Source organism: Trachypithecus francoisi, unplaced genomic scaffold (genome assembly GCF_009764315.1).
Source record: "Trachypithecus francoisi isolate TF-2019V2 unplaced genomic scaffold, Tfra_2.0 Lachesis_group17, whole genome shotgun sequence".
In the NCBI taxonomy this organism is placed as follows: domain Eukaryota; kingdom Metazoa; phylum Chordata; class Mammalia; order Primates; family Cercopithecidae; genus Trachypithecus; species Trachypithecus francoisi.
This window is the reverse complement of record NW_022681462.1, coordinates 50913611-50934584: the sequence shown is the minus strand read 5'-3', so window position 1 is coordinate 50934584 and position 20974 is coordinate 50913611. Positions and strand designations below refer to the sequence as shown.

The following is a 20974-nucleotide window of genomic DNA, read 5'->3' as shown; positions in this document are numbered from 1 at the left end:
GTTCTCTGAAACGTTGGGGAAAGGGAGAGGGCATTTCCTTTTCAGAACCGGGTCCAGAGCTGGCGTTATCATGAAGCATTTATTTAGAAATGACCCACGGTAAGACTATCTGTACCACAGCAGCAGTTCCAAATTTTACATGTGATGTGTGGACTAGTTAATCCTCACTAGTAACTCTTACTAGAAATAAACACAGATTAATTATTACTAGAAAATGCACGGTTTTTATTGTGTTGATATTGGTGATGAAATTTAAGTGGAAAATACGAAAACTATAAAGGAAAAAATTAAAGGAAAGCAGTGATTCCCATCAGATCATAGCTATGAAATTCAATGTTTTTTAATTAATATAGGAATACAAACGGCCATAGTGTGTATATTAAAGCAAATTACAGTTAAATTTTTTTTAAATGAGTAACATTTTTAGATTTTCTTTGAAGTCTTCCAGAACAAACATTTAAAATCTGGTGTCAAATTATTCTGGATACTGATGCTTAAAAAACAACAAATGTTTTATTATTACCATCATTAATTTATCAATCTAATATTTATTGGATACTATTCCTGTGCCAAGTTCTGAACTGGGCATGAAAGATGTAGCAGTGAGAAGGAAATAGTTGCATTTCCCCACTCCACCATATTCCAATTTATAAAGGAAAATATTGCCAACTTACGCTACTGTTTAGTAATAAACAACTTATCAAAAAAATATGCCAGATTATCAGATGCATACATTGTGGTATTTTTGGGTAACAGTTCTTTGCATCTAAGAAGGCATATTGTTACTGAGAAAGCATTTATTCTGGGCCATGTGTCTATTTTACTATATTTTTGTTATTTTCTAGAGGTCTTTTTTGAAAATAGGTTTATTCTTAATTCATAAATAAAAATAATGATCAAATTTTCAGTTGTAATTAGGTTTGGTTAAACCTCTATTTGAGAACAGTGAGAGATCTAGAACAGGGATTGGCAATTTACCAGCCACAGGTTCCATCACACCTGCAACCCTTATTGAAACACAACCACATACATTGGTTTACCTGTTACCTGAGTCTGCATTTGAGTGACAACAGAATTGAGTAGTTGTGACAAAGACAGTGTGACCTGCAAAGCCTTAACATGTTTACTACCTGGCCCTTTGCAGAAAAAGTTTGCCAACCCCTGGTCTAAAATAATGGATGGTTTTGTTTTGTTGTGCCTTTTTGTCTTTTAATCTTTAAATTCTGATTTTAGCATGCTCTTTCATGCTTGAGGAGAAGCAGGATAGTATAATAGGGAAATGTATTCCACTTGGGTTCAGATTCTGATTCTGCCACTTATTAGCTATGTGACTCTGGGCAGGTTACTCAACCACTCTGTGCTCGGGCTTCCTTGTCTGTTAAATGGTGGCGATAACAATATCTTCTCTGTAGGCTATTATGATGATTAAATTAGTTAATATACAAAAAAATCATTTAAAATAAGGTATGGTACAGAATAAGTGCTAAGTAGATATTCGTTATTATTGTTAGCTAGAGAGTTTTTAATAAGCATATAAAATTGAGAACGAATGGTTTGTCTTAAAGAAAAACTTATTAGTGAGGTTAGGAGTTAATATAAAATAGGACTGTGTGAAATGACTTTTATCTCATGTTTCCCCTTTCAGTTATCTTAAATTAATATGGGTTATCTTGCATTTTTAAGCTGTTGTTGATGAAATCCACTCACTGATAGAGAAAAGCCGAAGACTAATCATCGTCCTAAGTAAAAGTTATATGTCTAATGAGGTCAGGTATGAACTTGAAAGTGGACTTCATGAAGCATTGGTGGAAAGAAAAATTAAAGTAATCTTAATTGAATTTACACCTGTTACTGACTTCACATTCTTGCCCCAATCACTAAAGCTTTTGAAATCTCACAGAGTTCTGAAATGGAAGGCGGATAAGTCTCTTTCTTATAACTCAAGGTTCTGGAAGAATCTTCTTTACTTAATGCCTGCAAAAGCAGTCAAGCCAGGTAGAGACGAATCAGAAGTCTTGCCTGTTCTTTCAGAGTCTTAATCTTCAGAAACACTGAATGGCAAAAAGAACTCAAGATACTCTGGGGACTGAGTGTATGAACCTGTTCATAACAAAGGCTGTGACTCAAAATATTTAACTCTGTGAAAATCCTGTTCACAATTTGAAGATGAACTAGTCATTAGGTTGGTGGGAATAAGACTAAAGATTGCGCTGTGGGCTGTGGTCACGTGCTCCCAGAAGACCTGGAATTCAAAAGAAATGGAGTTCTTCTTTTTCTCCCTCTTTCATAACTGGATGCAGCTGCTCTTACTCAATCCTGTATACAGCAAATGTGAAGCCGGGCGTGATGCAAAATAACCTATGCCCTACAGAAAGGGTGCATCTTTAAGAGTTTTAATACTGGTACTTAATTTGAATGAGGGGATTTTAAGTTCATGAAGAGGCATTTTCTAGGCACCAGTGGGTGAGGAGTAACTGAAATGCTGCTTTCACTCCCTAACATCATGGATTGGGTTGTGCATGGGATGTGGGAGGAGGGGCTGGCAGGGCTACCTTCAGAGCCTGCAGGGCCTCTGCCTCAGGATGTATTTAATTTATCACAGCCACAGTTGCAGCCAACGGTTCTTGAAAGCTCATGTGGATCTATTTATGGGAACTTCTTAAAAGGACCCCAGAATAGACTTTTATCTTTCACAAGACACACAAATTCTAATTTAGTTAATTATCTGGGCCTTTCACTTTTGATGGTCTGAAACATTGGTAGATTTTGTGTGAATGTTTATATCAAAATGTTTGCCGGGTTGCATTAGCCATTGAATAGCAAAAATCTGATAGTTACCTGCTTGGTTTTTAAAAATTACATATTAAAAATGCCCTTAGCATGAAGGCAGTATGGTGTGCCAGTTAAGAGATGGGCTGTGCAACTCATCCTGAGCTCCAGTTCTGAGTTTGCTACTTACTTCTGTGGTCTCTGGAACCTTATCCAACCTCTTGATGCCTCAGTTTCCTCATCTGTGAAATTAGAATTTATAATAATTGTACCTACCTCCCAGGGGTGACTAAGTGAATAAATATAAGTAAAGTACTTACAGTGGTTCCTGGCACAAACTCAGCACTCTCTCAGTGTTGCCATGACTATTTTTATTATCATTATTAATGATTACTTAGATCAATTATTTAGCGGTGGACTAATGGAAGCTACAGAGCAGGGAAGGGAAGCAGACCTAGGGAGGAAGGCAGTTTTGATTAGAGGTTTGCACACATAGAGAAGCATATTGGAGAAGCTTATCCAGAGCAAAAGATATCTCTCCATTGAACATCTGCCTCTTTTGATGTTGGAAGACACATGTCTTACTCCCTAAAGGGAGCCCAGCACTGGGAGCCTTCTTGATGATCTCAAAAGTAATAGCTATTCAAGAAAATCACCAAGTAACTGTGAAACCGTGAGTTTGGAAGGCTGATTAGAACACATGGGAGCAACATGAATGTTCTACAAAAGTTTAAAGCAGAGACTGTTTCAAACAGATGTAGTAGATACTACTGAAAACCAAAGGAGAGTGAGATTGTGTAAGAATGTGATTTAATGTTTGTAGTGCTTACAATTTTGTGCACCAACTGGATGGCTGAAAAGGGTAAAATAATTTAATAGCTCATATTTTATGTGTGAAAACGTATTAGTGAACATATATAATCAAAATAGATTCATTGCTATTGCATAGTCTCTGATACATAGAATGATTTTGCTTTTCTCTTTTATTATACTTGCTTTAAAATACTTGAAATATATTTTGTATTAAATGCATTTCAAGTTAAATGTGTTAAATGTATACATGAGATGTGTGCTTTAAAATGCATAAAATACGTTGAAATACATTAATGAACCATTAGTCTAATGCCTTTATTTTTGAAATGTCATGACGTCTTTTTCACTTACTTTAAGATTCCAATTCCTCGTTCTCAATGTAGACTCCTACCTGTTTAAATAGAATATGGGCCATTCAAAATGTACTCGTGCACCTCTCTCTTTTTAAACGTCAAATTGCCTTGCACCTACATTCTTGTTTCATACCTTCCATCCGGGAGCAAAATAATTCCCTTCTGTTTCTCACAAGCCACTCAATACTAAACACAGGGTCTTCACATGTCAGATAATTAATGGGCATATTTTAAAATTCTGGTTTAAACATCCCCAACCAGGACCAACAAATAACTTTTCAGGAATAAAACAGCTTTATTTTCCGTGGTTCAGATGCTCTTAAGCTGTGAAATCTATTTCAGAGAATCAGCACAACTACCTCTCTAGGGCACGTGAAGAAGCACCTCCTACATGTCTGTCATATCCTAGAAGGATTTACTCATTAGAGCTATATCCTCTCAAAGCAGAGAGAAGCCTTAGGCCCCACATATTCCAAACCCAGAAACTTGAGGCGTGGTAACTCCAGGGACTTGGCCACAGTCGCACACGAGCGGCCTGACCAGGTTGGCACAGGACGGCGTACGGCCTCCTCTTGGAGATGGGCATCTTGGAGGCTGCAGGCACTTTTCTGGCGCTAACAATTTAAACTAAGTGGGCCTAGGGCAGGGACCTGCAGAGAAGAAGCAGGCTGCCTAGGACTGGCTCCAAGGAGGAAAAGAGAGTGAGAGGGATGTTCAGGATTCCTTATAAGCCATTAAAAAAATAAGCATTCAAGTTCAGTGCAGAGTGAAAGAGCACACACGATGGAGAACATCTGCCCACTGCGTCCCCTGCTGAGATACAGGGAGTTGGAACCCCCACCATCTACTAGGCGCCCGGCATGTGTTGAGGCAAATGACAGGCCAGTTGGGTTTGCTGGGGCTCTCAGTGAGGCGCAGAAAGGAGGCAGTTGTCCAAAGAGAGGACATTAGCAAAATCAGTTCCACAAACCAAGGTGAATCATAGCTGGAAATGCTCAGAGGAATTAACCTGTCACCTTGGTCTAAAGTTCTGCTGTGAGGGAGAGGACCCAGGGTTAGCAGAAGCCATCTGTCTGAATAGACGCTGCTCTGAGCAGTGCAACCTTAAGCATTACAATCTTCAAATTGTGACCAAGCCACAGACCTAACAGGAAACTCATGGGCAGGCCTCAGGGCCTTCCAGCCCCACCTGCATGCCATGCTGATAGTGATCACAGTCCAGGCTGGGAGCTTAAGACCAACACCTAGATTTCTGTGTGAGGCTTTTGAAAATTTTTATCTCCTTCTAGCATATAACTCGCGGGTGCACAGACACACCTGGAGAATGCCATACCTCATTTACATGATTGCTACAATTTGATGTGTGTGCTTGATCATTAATAGTGAACATGTTAACTGACTTTCAAATAGTGGCTTAGGAGTCTTGGGGTTGTGACCCAGGGACCATCCTAGATGGTGGAATGGAAAATTGGGGAACATGGGAGCTGGGCTCCTGGATCTTCCCCTTCACCTCACTGTTCCCACCCCCTCCACATACCACAACTAGAGCCACACTGCTTTTATCCATGTTGTATGTTAAGGCCTTACATAACATTTTACTTAACAAAACAGAGTATCTCTCAGGAGGTCATGGTTTAGATACAATGAATATAATTTTCTCTAGCCAGTTTAAACAGAAATCATTACAGAATTATTTAGAGAGATGAAGAAACGGACTCTAGGCTCCTCTTCCAGGGATGTCTTCCAAAGTCATACGAAAAACCTGGGCTGCCAAATAGAGCTGTTGATCTTGCCACAACCAGAAAGAAATCTGTGCAACCAGGAAGCTCTTGCTGCAGCTGCCAGCTCCAGAACTGGACAGGCTGAAGTCTAAGTTGACTAAAAGCTCTCTAATGTGGAATTGTTGGTTGAGAAGGCCAATTGCTTCTGTGCACCTAACTGCGAACACCACGAGCAACAGCTTTGAGTAGCAGTCTTAGCAGGAGGTGAGGCTGGGCACTGCTGTTCAAACATCAGCAGAAATGGGACTGCGGGTGCCACCTTCTGATGCAAGCCTTTTGCTTTAGATGTTCTCCAAGTGAACACTATTAAGATGAGAGGTGAGACAATAGCAGAGCACAGAGGTCAGTAAGTCAATGCCTTAGGCTTAGAGTTTTCTGTAGAAGAACATTTGGCTCTGGTTACTTGCACATGGGCCTGAGTAGAAGCCATCTTGGTCATAGGGTGACCTTGGAAAGAAATAAACTAAGGCCACTTATACTGGGTTTTATACCACTTACAACCAGACTTAATATAGACAAATATAAACTTCAAAACATGCCTTAGAAACAATGCCCTCTATAACGAAATTGACTTTAGAATAATTATCTCAAACAGCCTGTGAAAATGAATGAATGAACAAATGGCTTTTTAGAAATATGTGTAGCACAATAATTAACTTTAAAACTTTCAAGATTCTGTTACATTGTTTATTTCTATTCAATGATCATGTGCACTGTGTACAGAATGAAGTTAAAAGATGAATGAAGGTTTTACTAAGATATGACCCATAACTGGCTTGCACTTTTTAACAAATATACATGAAATTAAGCATTTATTTGAGGACTGTCCTCTTGGAAGTAAGCATATAAGTAGATCACACACTTTCTATAATGATTTTTTGAATCAAACCACTTTTAAAATTCATCTTTAGAAACTCACAAACCAAGGTAGAAAATAGCCAATACCCTTACATTTTCATTCTTTAGTCATGCATTTTTGAAATGACCAAAGTCACTTGAGCTAAACTGATAAGTAATGGTGATAACCAAGTTGATTTTTTAAAAAATCAAAAACAAGGTGTGATGTTAAAGTTCCATTTGTTTTCTGCAGTGAGTCGCAAACCAGTTACTGACTTTTCAAGTTGCTTCTCTTGATTTTCAGTGCTATCATATTATTACACTCAAATTGTGAAACTTAGAAAAGGTATGGCCAAGAGGGAATTCAAGCTTACATTAAGTAAAGAGGCAAAAAGAGAGCACTTGGCTGCTTTAACTTTACATTTTAAAATGTTTATTATGAAACATTTGAAACATACAAAGTAGGAGGAAATATGCAACAAATATTCATATATCTACAATCCACACTCAAAGACTGTTAACATTTTCCCATATTTAATTTATCCCTATCTTTTTTTCATACTGGATGTTTTTGTTATAGGTTTCTTGCATCGTGATAACATTACTTTTGAATACTTCTACGTGCATCTCCAGTAAATAGATGCTTATCTTCAAAATCACAATTGTCAACATTTAACAAAATTAACAATCATTTTCTAACACTAAAATTGTCTGTCTTCGGCCATCTTCAGGTTGATTCCTAAGTTCTTTTGACTCTACTGTAGTATTTTTGGTCATTTCCTAATTTTGTTGTTGTGATTTTCTGATATGGGAAGGTGTTCTACACTTGTTCTGTTCTTAGTCCCAGACAAAGCCATTTCTCTAAGGAGCCATGGTTCCTTTCAGTGAGAAATTGTTTTTAGAGATCACGATTTGGGTCTAACAGTTGCACACTCTTAACTCAATGTTTCTAGGCTTTCTAAGTAGATATAACAAGGAAATACATATACATCCATTAAATGAATTCTAAATTAATACTGAAAAGTCCAATTTAAATTTAGGACCACAGGTTTTACTTAGCCTCATCAATTTTACATTGGAAACACTGCCATGCAGAAAATTCCAGCTCCCAATGGCATCAACATAATTGTTAATTTGCTTTATCCCACAATGTACATACATCCGATATGCATATATTTCAAACAATTATAATACCAACACATCCGTTAATATTTTGTTTCCTAAAAACAGTTGAAAACATTTTTGTACCATTTTATCCCTTGAGAATATTTCACTATAATATAGAGTCATCATTGTATTCTAAAGTTATTTGAAATTATTCCTCTTATTGTGTTTTTGTCAGTTAAACATATTTATTTGTTTTGTTCTGATTTTTAGGAATTGATTTTTACAATTTTATTTTGTTTTATAATAGGGCAAAAACGTTTTTCAAAATGATATTGGTTTATCCTTCTATATTTTTATATAAGTAAATATTCATGCATTTTTTTCTTATCACCTCTCACAGATAAATGGCAGATATTATATGCAATGTCTCCCCTTGATTTTACCACTTGATAATATATTCTACAGATCACTCCATAATTGTACGTGGAACTATTTCTGACAAATACTTTTTTGTACAGATACGTGGTATACCATTGTGTGGCTATACCATGGTTTATTCAACCAGTCCCAAATATTTCCAGTCTTCTGCTCTTACAATTTATGTTACAAGAAGTCTTATGCATGCATATTTCATGCTTTTTCCCTAGAATATTTTTGGGATATTAGACATAGGATTGCTGGGTCAAAGGGTAATACATATGTAATTTTGCTCCATATTGCCCAATTCATCTTTTAGGGGTTGTAACATTTTGTATTCTTACCACCAGTGTCTAGGAGTGCTTGTCCCTTAGCTTTGGCCCATTTCTCTATAGAGATTTTGATCTCTTTCATTGCCATTGTGAGAAGGTTTTTACATGTTAGACATATTAAGACTTTATGATGTAAATTGCAATTGTTTTCCAGTTTTTTTGTTTTGTTTTTTGTTTTTTTTTTTTGCTTTCGGTATTTATTCATTCCCAGATTTTAAAAGAATTAATCCATTCTTTCAATACTGATATGGACTCATTTTTCACTTTAAATCTTCAATCCATTTGGAATTTATTATGGTGTTCAGTCTGAGAAATTGATCCATTGCATTGTTTTCATATGTCTGTGTATTTATCACAACATCACCTCTTAAAATGGTCATTTTTTACCCACTAATATAAGATACCCATTTAATGTCTATTCAATTTCCATATCCTATTAGACCTAGTTCTGGACCATCTATTCCGTTCCATTGGTCAGTGTGTTTTAAATTGAAACATAATAATTGTACATATTTATGGGGTACACTGTGATATTTTGATACATATATACATTATTAAAACTGAAATCAGGGTATTTGGCATATCCATCACGTGATACATTTATCATGTCTTTGTGATCAGGACATTTAAAACCCTCTGTTCCAGCTATTTTAAAATATATAATACCATCATGTTAAGCATAGTCATCCTACGTGCAATGGAACCCCAAAATTTACCCCTCCTAACTGTACTTTTGTATCTATTAACCAATTTCTCCCTCTCCCTCTGCTTCCCAGACTGTGGTAACCACTATCCTAACTCTCTACTTCTATGTCATCAACTTCTTTAGATTCCATGTATGAGTGAGATAATGTGGTATTCATCTTTCTGTGCCTGGCTTATTTCATTTAACATAATGTCCTCCAGGCTTATACATGTGGCAAATGACAGGATTTCTTTTTGTTAATTGGATAAATAATATTTTATTGTGTATACATACTTCATTTTCTTTATGCATTCATTCACTGATAGACACTTAGACTGATTCCATATCTTGGCCATTGCAAATACTGTTGCAATAAACATGAGAGTGCAGATATCTGTTTAACACACTGATTTCATTTCATTGGGGGGATATATACTCAGCAGTGGGATTGCTGAATTATACGGTAGGTCTATTTTTCAATTATTTGAGGAATCTTAATACTACTTTCCATAATGGCTGTAATAATTTACATTCCTACCGATAGTAAATAAGTTTCCCTTTCTCCACTTTTGTACCAGCATTTGTTATTTTTTTATCTCTTTGATAATTGCCATTTTAATTGAGGTGAGTTTATATCTCTTTGTGGTTTTGACTTGCATTTTCCTAATAATTAGTGATATTAAACATTTTTTTCATATACCTGTTGACCATTTGTATGTCTTCTTTTGAGACATAGCTATTCAGATATTTTCTCCAATTTACCAGTATTAATTCTAATCCATGAACATGGAACACTTTTCCAATATTTTTTGTGGTCTTCAATTTTTTAAAACAATGTTTTATAGTTTTAAGTGTGGAGATTTTTCACCTGCTTGGCTAAATTATTGCTAAGAATTTTATTTCTTTTGTAGCTGTTGTAAATGGGATTGTTTTCTTGATTCCTTTATCAGACAGTTTGCTATTTGGGTATAAAAATGTTACTGATTTTTGTATGTTGATTTCATGTCCTGCAACTCTACTGAATTTATTAGTTCTCACCATGTTTTAGTGGATTCTTTGGGGTTTTCTTTTTCTTTTTTTTTTTTTTTGAGACGGAGTCTTGCTCTGTCACCCAGGCTGGAGTGCAGTGGCCGGATCTCAGCTCACTGCAAGCTCCGCCTCCCGGGCTCACGCCATTCTCCCGCCTCAGCCTCCCAAGTAGCTGGGACTACAGGTGCCCGCCACCTCGCCCGGCTAGTTTTTTTTTGTAGTTTTTAGTAGAGACAGGGTTTCACCGTGTTAGCCAGGATGGTCTTGATCTCCTAACCTCGTGATCCGCCCGTCTCGGCCTCCCAAAGTGCTGGGATTACAGGCTTGAGCCACCGCGCCCGGCCTCTTTGGGGTTTTCTATACACATTATCATGCGGTCTATAAACAGGGATAATTTCATTTCTTCCTTTCGAGTTTTGATGCCTTTTACTTATTTCTCTTGCTTGTTTACACTGGCTAGGACTTCCAGTACTATATTGCATAGAAGTGGTGAAAGTGGACATCCTTATCTCGTTCCAGATCTTAGAGGAAAAGTTTTCAATTTTTTCGCATCTAGTATGATATTAGTTGTGAGTTTTTATATATGGTTTTTATTGCATTGATGTGGGTTTTATGTATGGCTTTTATTGCATTGACATACCTACACCTTCTGTTCCCAATTTGTTGAGCGATTACTATGAAGGAATGTTAAATTTTGTCAAATGCTTTTTCAGCATCTATTGGAATGATCATACAGTTTCTGTCCTTCATTCTGTCAATGTGATACATCATGTTTATTGATTTGCATATGTTGAAACATCCTCACATTCCTGGATTAAATCCCACTTGATGATGGTGAAAAATCTTTTTAATGTGCCGTTGAACTCAGATTGCTAGTATTTTGTTGAGGATTTTTGCATTTATTATATCAGGAATATTGGCTGTAGTTTTCCTTTTTCGTTGTGTCCTTGTCTGATTTTGGTATAAAGGTAATGCTTGCCTTGTAGAATGAGTTTGAATGTATTCCCTTCTCTTCAATTTTTAAAGACTAGTTTTAGTAGAATTGGTGTTAGTTATTCTTTAAATGTTTTATAGGATTCAGTAATGAAGCTATCAGCTCCTGGGCTTTTCTTTGGTGGAAGACTTTTTACTGATTTAATATTATTATTTGTTACTGATCTCTTCAGGTTTTCTGTTTCTTCATGGTAGGTTATATGTGTCCAGAAATGTGTCCATTTTTTCTAGTTTGTCCAATTTGTTGGCATATAATTGTTCACAATAGCCTTTTAGGATCCTTTGTATTTCTGTGATATCGGTTGTAGCATTTCCTTTTTTGTCTCTGATTTTATTTATTCTAGTTTTCTCTACTTTTTTTCTTAGTCTGACTAAATAGATGTAACAGACATTTCCAGACCATTCCACTCAACAGCTGCAGAATATAGATTCTTCTCAACTGCACATGGGACATTCTCTGGATAGATTATATAGTAAGTCACAAAACAAGTCTTAAAAAATTTAAGAAGATTAAAATCATTTCAAATATCTTTTCTGAGTACAATGGTATAAAACTAGAAATCAATACAAGAGAATTTTCAAAAACTTTACAAACACATGGAAACTAAACAGCATGTTTAGTGTTTTTTAAAAAAAACATAAATGAGTGTTTATTTTTGTTCAAAACCTTTTCTGCAACTTTGGAGGTGATCATATAGTTTTTCTCCATAGAGAATGTTAATGTTTTCATAATATCAAATCAACTTTGCAGTTCTGGGATAAATACCACTTCATCCTAATGAATTTTAAAAATATGTATTTTATGTGCTAGTATTTTATTTAGGACTTTGTGTATATGCTTCTAAGCAAGATTGGTCTGTAGTTGTGTGTATGTGTGCAAAATCTTTGTCGTTATTAAATATTAGTAGACAGTTAAAAATCCTTACATATTTAAGAAAATTCTTTACTATGAAAGGCCAAGATTAACAAATAACAAAATGGAATTTGGAGGAAATGGAGATAAGCCAAAGGAAAACCATATTTAAAGAACAAACTTTAATATTTTCAGAGAGACAAGAAAATATATTACTTCAGAGCATAATAAAAATAACTTGGAAATTAAAAATGAATTAACTAAAGTGGAAAAGACAGTATCAGGTTTGGAAAATGATGAAGTGTTACCCAGAATGTAAAACAAGGAGCTAAATGAATAAAAATAGAGAAAAAAAAGGAAGAATTTGCAAATTAGTCTAAATTAAAGTAATAGAATATCTATAAAATGACAATAAACAGACACTCTTTAAAATGAGAATAAAAAACAAAAAAATATTTTTGGAAATAAGAAATTATCTCAAAATAGAATGATATGAAGTTTCAGATTGAAAGGGCCCACCAATTAATTACTCAGCAAAATGGAGACAGAAATGCCTTAACATTTGGGAGAAAATGGCATTATCTCCTAAATTTCTCTACTGAGTCAAACAATTATTCAACTATGAGGATAAAATAGATATTTTCAGACATGTAAGGCCTCAAGATATTTCCTGCTGTGTCCCTTTGTCTGAGATCTCCTGGAAGAAGTGGTCTTCCATAAAGAGAACATATCGTACTTTGTGCTTTAGAGAAACAGAATCCAGCTAAGGAAAATGGTGGAAGGCATCTCCAGATCTCCAGGCTCATAATAAATGGAAATCCAATGCTGGAAATTGTGCATTTGCTGTATTTAAGCAGAAGAGCACGTTCCAGGTAGATGGCTTTTAGGAAGGAGATTTCCTAATATGTTGAATGCATTGAAAATGCATTAATGTGAGAAAGCATTAATCGTCCACTAGAAATACATTTCTAGAGGAGAATTTGAAAACATATTAATGAATGACATAAAGAAATTTAACTAAATGAATACAAATAATTGTTTTTTGTGCTATTCACGGACTGATAATGAATAACAATAGAATTTAATTTGGAAAATGCAAGCGTGAAGGGGATCATTGAAAATTTGTTAGGATTAATGTAAGGTTCTTTTGTGACGAAGTGAATGTTGGAATTTGAGTATTTTGGAAAGTAAGTTGGAGGATAGGAGGTAATTGCCAAGGGAGTAGGATGCTTTCAGTTGGGAATATGGAGGCATAGCAATTATTAGCAATGACAAATCTAGGTTATGATTACAGGAATAAATAGTGACGTAAGGATGGAATACAAGAGCTTTGGAGGAGAGGAAGTCAAAGAACTGAGAGAGGGGGTCGTTAAACGGATCATCTATATCAATGCTAATACCAAGAATCAAAACAGGAAGAGTTCTGGTAAGAGTAAGAGTTAGCCCAGAACTAAACTCTTCAGGGAATAAAGCAGAGTGACCCAGGGCTTTGTGGATGACTGCAGCAAGGAGGGATACTGGGAGGGATAGCCCGAGGACATGATATTTGAAGCTGGGGGTTCTTAGGGAGGAGGGCAGTGCAATGGTTGGAAACCAATGGTACCTGGAGTCGGGGAGGGAAAACAACCACCATGTAAGTGAGCTGTTAGAGAAACTATGTCCCAAGGGGAGAGTCGAGCAGCAGGAGATGGGGACAGAGGATTGAAAGTCTAGCGAAGAGTATGAAAATATTAGAACTCATCGCCTTCACCATCTATACCTAAGGTTTAAAAAAAAAATAAGGAAAATTCAGTGAATTCTCTGGAGAAGCCATCCTTCAGTCCTCAGGTTGGCTAAGAGCTCCTGTCCTGTAGCCTGCTGTGCATTTCTTTGTCTAGCATTACCATATAAGAAGAGACCTTTAGAGGTTCTGCTCCCTCAACTCAACTGTTAACCCTTGAAGGGTTACCATAATATCAGACCAACTTTGCAGTTCTGGGATAAACACCACTTCTATCTTTGGTAGAAATGACAAGCTGGAGAGAGAAAAATTATGTTTCCAGGGAAGATGATAGCATACGTGTTATTAGATCGCAACCCTGACCATTAATTGTTTTTGAGTTTTTATTATTTTCCTAAAATTTGGATTGAATCCCCAGTGAAACAGTTTTCACCACGTATCTCTCATATCTTTATTTCTTCCAAGAAAAACAAAAGCATACAGCTTCAAAAACTAGAGATAATTCAACAAGCAATGGAAGTTATACAAATCAGTGACTTGACTGGGATCTATCTAGGAATGAGCTTTCCTTGGGAAGCCAAGGAATGAAGGATGCCTATTATTCTAACCTAAGCAGAGTTTGATCATCAATGCTTCCGTGGGAAGATTTTTGATCAAAGAGGGGAGAAAAGAGAGAAGAAAAATAGCTCAGAGTAGTGTGAGCTATCTGAGGTATGCAAAATTTATTAGGCCCAGTAAGATATGAGCATGTGACTTCAGCCATGCTCCCCACCTCCCACCCCCAACTGCACTCATGCCTAGGGCAATTGTTTAAAGTCATTTTGCTTCTGACTAGCTACCTCACTCGTTATCTTCAGGTTCTTGAACATTGTGAGACAGATACCATGGATAGCCAATCAATAGCTTACGTTATTTTAATGTAATTCTTGCTAAACAACTTAGAAACTGCCTCCTATTTTCTTTTAAAAATCTACTTATGACTGCTGCTAATCAGAGTATATATTCAGAACAACTTGAATCTATGGTCCCACAATGTGATCCTCAAGTGCTGCCCAAATAAAGTATTTACTTATATTAATTATGACTCAGCACGTTTTTAGGTCAACCAGCAAAAGATCTTGCAGGTAGAAGACGGACAGTATATGTTTCTTGGATTAGATTCATGACTACGCACTATAATTATTTCTCTCTCAAAAATATGAATCGTTGAAAGTCAAAAAAGTGTTTTATTTCTCCTTGAACCATATTTCTGAGAAAATAATAGGTACGCACAACATGATTTGAAACATAAATTCACCAAATGGACTCATTTGCATTTCATCCAGGAATTTATCTCAAGTGAAATAGAATTCATTTGTCCAACGGTAACAGGATAACATATTTTTCCATCATCTATTGCTGTCTAACAAACTACCCCCAAATTTAGTGACTTAAACATAACATAATGACTTAAACTTAACAATGTATTATTTTTCGCAATGCTGCAATCTGGGTTGGGCTCAGCTGAGCTGTTCTTCTCTATGTCACATCTGCTGGAGCTGTTCACTCACATGCTTGAAGCTGGGTTGGTTAGAACATCTGGGGCCTGGCCAAGCATCTCTTTCTCTCCTGTTCTCACAACCTGCCTAGCTTAGACTTCTTTACAGTAAGGTGATCTCAGGATATTTGGGCTTGTTACCTGGTGTCTGGCTCCCAAAAGAGGAATTGGAAGCTGAAGATCTTTTAAGAACCGGTCTGCAACTGGCAACAGTGTCACTTCCATTGTGTTCTGTTCATCAAAAGCAAATCACAAAGTCAGCCTACATTCAAGGACAGAGAAATTACATTTTATCTGTTGATGTGAGAAACAAAATGCACATGGAAGTAAATGGCTTTGTGAGGAGGTGGTGAAAGAATTGATGGCAGCTTGGACACTAGCTCCACAATGTCTACAGCGAGACTTTCCATTTCCTCTAAGCCGTGTTCAAACTATTAAAGTGATCAAATTCACTTTAGGAGACAACCAAATAACTGAAATAGTTTGTATATTAGTTCCTGCACAAATCTCACATTAAATTGTAATTTCCAGTGTTGGAGGTGGGGCATGGTGGGAGGTGATCTGATCACTGGGGTCAGGTTTCTTATGATGGTTTAGCACCATCCCCTTGGTGTTGTCCACACGACAGTGAGTGAGATCTGGTAGTTTAAAAGTGGGTTGCATCTACCCCTGTCTTGCACCTGCTTTCACCATGTGATGTGACTGCTCTCTTTTTGCCTTCTGCCAAGATTGAAAGCTTCCTAAGGCTTCCCCAGGAACAGATGCCACTCTGCTTTCTGTACGGCCTATGGAACCATGAGCCAATTAAACCACTTTTCTTAGAAATTACCCAGTCTTGGGTATTTCTTTATAGTAATGCAAGCATGGCCTAATACAATAACTTTAGATGCAGTTTTGAGGTCTGCATCAAGATCTCTGAAACTTCACAAGGACAGCTTCCAAACCTCCATTCACTTGCATATAGTTCCATTCAATGGTTATTGAACACTTACCAAAAACAACGCCTTATTATTAGCTTTTTTGATTCGTTCAACCTCATTTCTCCAAAACTTCCTAGGTCTCCTGCCCTTGTTCTTATTACTGGGCCTGTTGCCACATGACATTGTAAGCCTGAAGCATCACGTGCCTGGAGTGTCTGTTTCACTGCTCCTTGTTACCGCTCTTGGAATAGGCGTGGAACAAACCCTCATCGTCTCGGAATCCTAGGTAGACTCATGACCAGTAGTAAATACATTTTGGGGGCTCCTTTCTGTCTACAGTTACTAATTCTTCTTGTATCCTCCTACCCTCGCCTCAGGTAAACACTTATTTTGCTTTCATGCCGAAGTAAATTTAGTTTTCATTTGAATTTCATGTTATTCTCTATTATGTGTAGAAGCACCCTGGAACTTTGATGTGCTCAGCTGTGCCAGCCTAACCTTTATTAGAATACTGGACTCTTGATGGAGGATGTTATCTAGACTTAACCAAGATGGTTTCTAGACAAAACTCATTATGATTATTGTGGTCTCAGAGTGTTTGAAGTATTAAATGGTTTCAGTTGCTCTAGCAAAGGAACAATGGAGTTTTCAATTATATGTTATATTCTGAAACTGCCTCTCAATAGGAACAGAAAAACCCCAGTAACTTTAGACATTAAACGTATTTTCCTTTGTGTATCAATAAATTATTTCTTTATAAAATTGGTGTTGGAGAGGTAATTTTTCTTTTTCAAAATTAGAAAGTTAATCACAAAATAGGCTTTAGTGTTGATCTCAAAGGTCACACTTTTGGAGGTTGGTTTTACAAGAAGAAAAACAAAACCCACAGTTGAGAAATTGAGTTGAGTTAATATTCTTCACAGGAAATTCCTGTAAAGGAAACCAGCTTACTCACTCTTTCAACTAAACCCAACCACAAACTTTATCTTGTCAAGGAGGTTGGTCAGAGAAGAGTTTTAGATGCTTCTTCTTCAGAGCATTTCCTACAGAAAGAGGTAGCTTATTTGATTTTCCTCTGTATGACCATCCATTTCACAATGTCAATGGTCATTTACAAAATAAGGTTTTCCTTTTTCATCCAGTTATAACCCATTATTTTTGAGCTGATGCGAGTTACATGGCTACTATGTCTTCTCCAGGTATCTCTCTGGATAGGAAGAAATATAGTAGAACCCTTCGAAAACGGATATTCTCACGTATTTTCCTTCAGATACAAAAGCCAGCAGTCACTGAAATAAGGACTTGAAGTTCCTTCCTCTTTTTTTTATGTCTTAAGAGCAGGAAATAAAGGTAAGAGAGAGGTACTTTTTTTTTTCCCCCACTAGATTTCCTAACCAGAAAATATAAGTTGGGAAAAGAGTTTAAATAATTTAAAAAATGAATTGCTAGCACAATTACTTTTCCAGAACTATTTTAGAATAACAAATGGGTTATTTACTAACAGAATTTTCATCTCCATATATATGGAGTCTTCACTAAAAAAAGAGGGGGTTATAAAAGAAACCTGTTTATAGTGCTTTGAGCATTTTACAGGAAGGGCTAAGAGCAGAGAGATTCAAGATGTTTGCCAAATTTGAATGCCCATTTAAGCTTAACTGTGACATCTTTGATGGCAGGCACTATGGCTTCATTTTCTGTTATCCCTAGACAATGGGGTCTAAAGCCACCACGGACCATCTGAGAATCATAATGATACCAGTTGAATTAAATACTGTCACTATTACACGAGACCAAATCTCTGTCTGCAGGTGTTCTCTGTGTAAAGTGGTTTAAGTCTGCCTTTGATGGTGATATTTCTCTCCCTGGTCCTCAGACCCCTGTTGACACTGCTTTCTCCAGCACTTTCCTCTCTCTTCCCCGTTTCCCACCACAAAGTTCTGTGGGGAAAGTTTAGTTCATTATTTCTCCCAGAGACAGCTGAAGGTGTAGCCTTGACAACTGAAAGAGAAATCTTCATCCTCTGACAAAAGATATGTGATTCTCCAAAAACGCGTCTGGAAAATAACTGAAGAGATTCTGTAGATTCTGCCAGCGCCGTTAGACTCTCAGTTCCTTCTGTGAAGGCCAGCGTAGGGTGATGGGGAAATCAGAAGCTTTGAGACCCTCTATACCTGGATATGAATCCCCCTGCTAATACTTACCAGGTATGTGATTATCCTTGAGAATGGACACTGCCATTCCAAGCAACGTGAGCCTTGGTTGTCCATCTGTAATACAAGAAGGACAGCCCTCTGCTTCACTTTACAGAAAGTAAGTGAGGGCCACATTATTTTATTCTTATAAGCAGAGTCTGAGACTTGATTTGGCTTAAGTTGTCCAGTGCTCAATAAATGATGTCCTCTGCATGTGTGTGGCTCCTTCCGATTCAGGGAAGCATGTTAGTGACGGCAGCATGGAAGACGTCACTTAGATATTAGATGGCCTTCAAAAGGTAGATATTAACAAGCAAGCCACACAGTGTGGGCGCATTGTCCCACATAAATGAGACTTCCAGACTGGGCTTGGGCTCACCTCGGTCAGTTGCCCACAATGCTGGCAATAGCTACTGTGACTCAGCACTGACCCACCTCCCCAAGCTCTGTGCTTATCCCTGAGCAGGACTTCCCAAAGATGTCTCCTGGAGGAGCATGGTGGCTCTGACCCTTGTTTATAATGTAGGTTCCATTGTTCTTCTCCTTGAGAATCTGATTTAATAAGTCCTCGGGAAGCCCAAAATCTGCATTTGTCATTAGTGTTTCATGTGACTATTATAATCAAGATGATTTGAGAAGCACTGTCCCAGAGTGAAAGCTGAAGCCTGAAATCAGCCCCAGGCAGCCGGAGGGCTGAGGCCAGGGCATGGGTGGGTGTATCCTAGGCAGTAACTGTCATCTCAAGGTTGGCAGAAATTCCTGAGGGCTGGAGGCTGCTGGGCGTCGTGGTAACTAATTTGCTATAGGCTTGGACATTTGGACATAAATTGCAAGATGGTAGAGCTGGAATGATCTTAGCAATCATCTGGTCTTATGATTTACAAGTCAGGGAGCTTTTTTAAAAATTACAAATATCCTGACTTACACATCAGAAATTCTGATTCCTTCATTCTAAGGTGGAGGAACTACTGATACAGTCCAGACATTTTATTTTGCAGGTAAGAAAGCTGAAGTGCAGAAAGAGACCACGTGATGTAACTGGAGTCACACAGTAAGTGAATTGCCATAGTGGATTGCAATGTGTTTGCTCTGACGACTCTGGAAGTGTTTATCATTTCTGAAAAACTGAGCAGAGATCATGTTTTAGAAATCGTACCTCCTGACCCTAGGAGAGTGCCAAAGGAATAATCTCCGTTCTTTAGGAGCTCCCAATCTAGTGGGAGGACAAGGTGTAAGGAACAACTCATCTACTGCAGCACGGTTAAATCCTGAACAAGTCATTACTGAGCTCCTGTTATTAGCACCATTCCTGGAGAGAGCCTGCAGGACTCAGAAAGACACACACAGTTCCTGCTGGGATGGAACTTATATTCTAGTTGGGGAGAAGTTTTAGGAATAAGATATTTTCAGACAATAATGTGTGCTAAGACAGAAGTCATCGAAAATGAGAAGCAAGAGAGGTGATTGTTGGCAAGAAGGGAGGGAGGGGCTTCTTTATCCAGGCGGTCAGGGAACGACTCTCCAAGGAAGAAATCAGAGATAAGACATGAGAGAGCCAAACGCTACAGGGTTTGTCCATGGTGCTCTGGAATCTGTGCTTCATCACATGGGTGGTGGGAGCTGGTGGCGTCTTGGGCATGGAAATGAGATGCTCAGGCTTGCTTCTTAGGAAGATGTGTCTGGTGGTGGAGCTGGAGGACTGTTCTTTCAGAGACTTTGTGGACAAGGGAAAGGCAAGTGGGGAGACCATATATACAGAGTAGTATGTGCAAACATTCTCAAATTTTATCAGTAGGAGCTATATCTCTAGATTTCCTAACCGTGAAAAATCTGGCATTTTTATTCAACATGCGTCATTTTTTTCAGGAAAAGTTAAACATAACTCTTTCCAAATTACTCATGGAAATATACATGCTAGGTGAGCACATCAGACAAAAAAGATTAATGAGGGGAAAATGGCATTAAAAGAACACACTGCATAGAACCTAGGGATATCGGGAGCTTAAGATGATTTGTAAGAAATGACACAATTGAAACACAATTGGAAATACCCACGTAAGTTTGAGGCAAGTGAAGGCCGGTTTGGGTAGGACCTGCCCTTTCAAAGCTTCCTGTGTAAGTTGCACTTTGGTCACTGGTTCTGATTTCTTCATTTCCCATTTCTTGATTTACAGAAATGAAGGGGATACGCAGGGCAGAGTTCTGAATCTCAAAACACTCCTCTAGCAATGGAATGAAGTTATTGGAGTGATGACAGGAACACGGGAGAACAATGCTCTATTTGGGCTGGATATTTCTTTGGCTTGTCTCAGGAGAGAGAACTAAAGGATTTAATATTTCAGGTAGGGATTTTCACTTTTCATGTTAGCACTGAGGGTCTGTGGTCAAACGTAAAGTGATGGATAACCTGATATATCAGCAGCATGATATATTAATAAACAACCTTTCCATCCTACTGCTAAAAAGGGACTGAGAGGAGAATTATTGGGGTGAACAGCTTTCAGCTGATACCAAGCATTGACTAGGTACCCTGTTACTGTAGTTGAGTGTTCAGTGAGAGCAGCTGAAGAGGGATGAGCCAGGGTTCTACCGTCTTTTCCAGGAAACCAGGGCTGCTGCTGGTGATACTGGAGTCC

General features: G+C 37.6%; 2 protein-coding genes across 9 annotated transcripts in view; both read left to right on the top strand.

The window, feature by feature from the left end:
• Positions 1-3880, top strand: part of IL18R1 (interleukin 18 receptor 1) — a 43236-nt gene extending 39356 nt beyond the window's left edge. For all 7 annotated transcript variants that reach the window (XM_033175603.1, XM_033175607.1, XM_033175606.1 and 4 more), the window contains one exon: positions 1684-3880. In XM_033175603.1, the coding sequence (XP_033031494.1) occupies positions 1684-2039 (356 nt within the window). In that variant the 3' untranslated portion in view covers positions 2040-3880. The remainder of the gene's footprint in view (positions 1-1683) is intronic.
• A 13176-nt stretch (positions 3881-17056) lies between these two features.
• The window catches only part of IL18RAP (interleukin 18 receptor accessory protein), a 33583-nt gene continuing 29665 nt past the window's right edge, over positions 17057-20974 (top strand). Inside the window, exons 1-4 of one of the 2 annotated variants that reach the window (XM_033175598.1) lie at positions 17057-17201; positions 17346-17496; positions 19337-19389; positions 20513-20680. In XM_033175598.1, coding sequence (XP_033031489.1) covers positions 20611-20680 — 70 coding nt within the window. In that variant the 5' untranslated portion in view covers positions 17057-17201; positions 17346-17496; positions 19337-19389; positions 20513-20610. The remainder of the gene's footprint in view (positions 17202-17345; positions 17497-19336; positions 19390-20512; positions 20681-20974) is intronic. The other variant, XM_033175599.1, reaches the window with a different exon arrangement.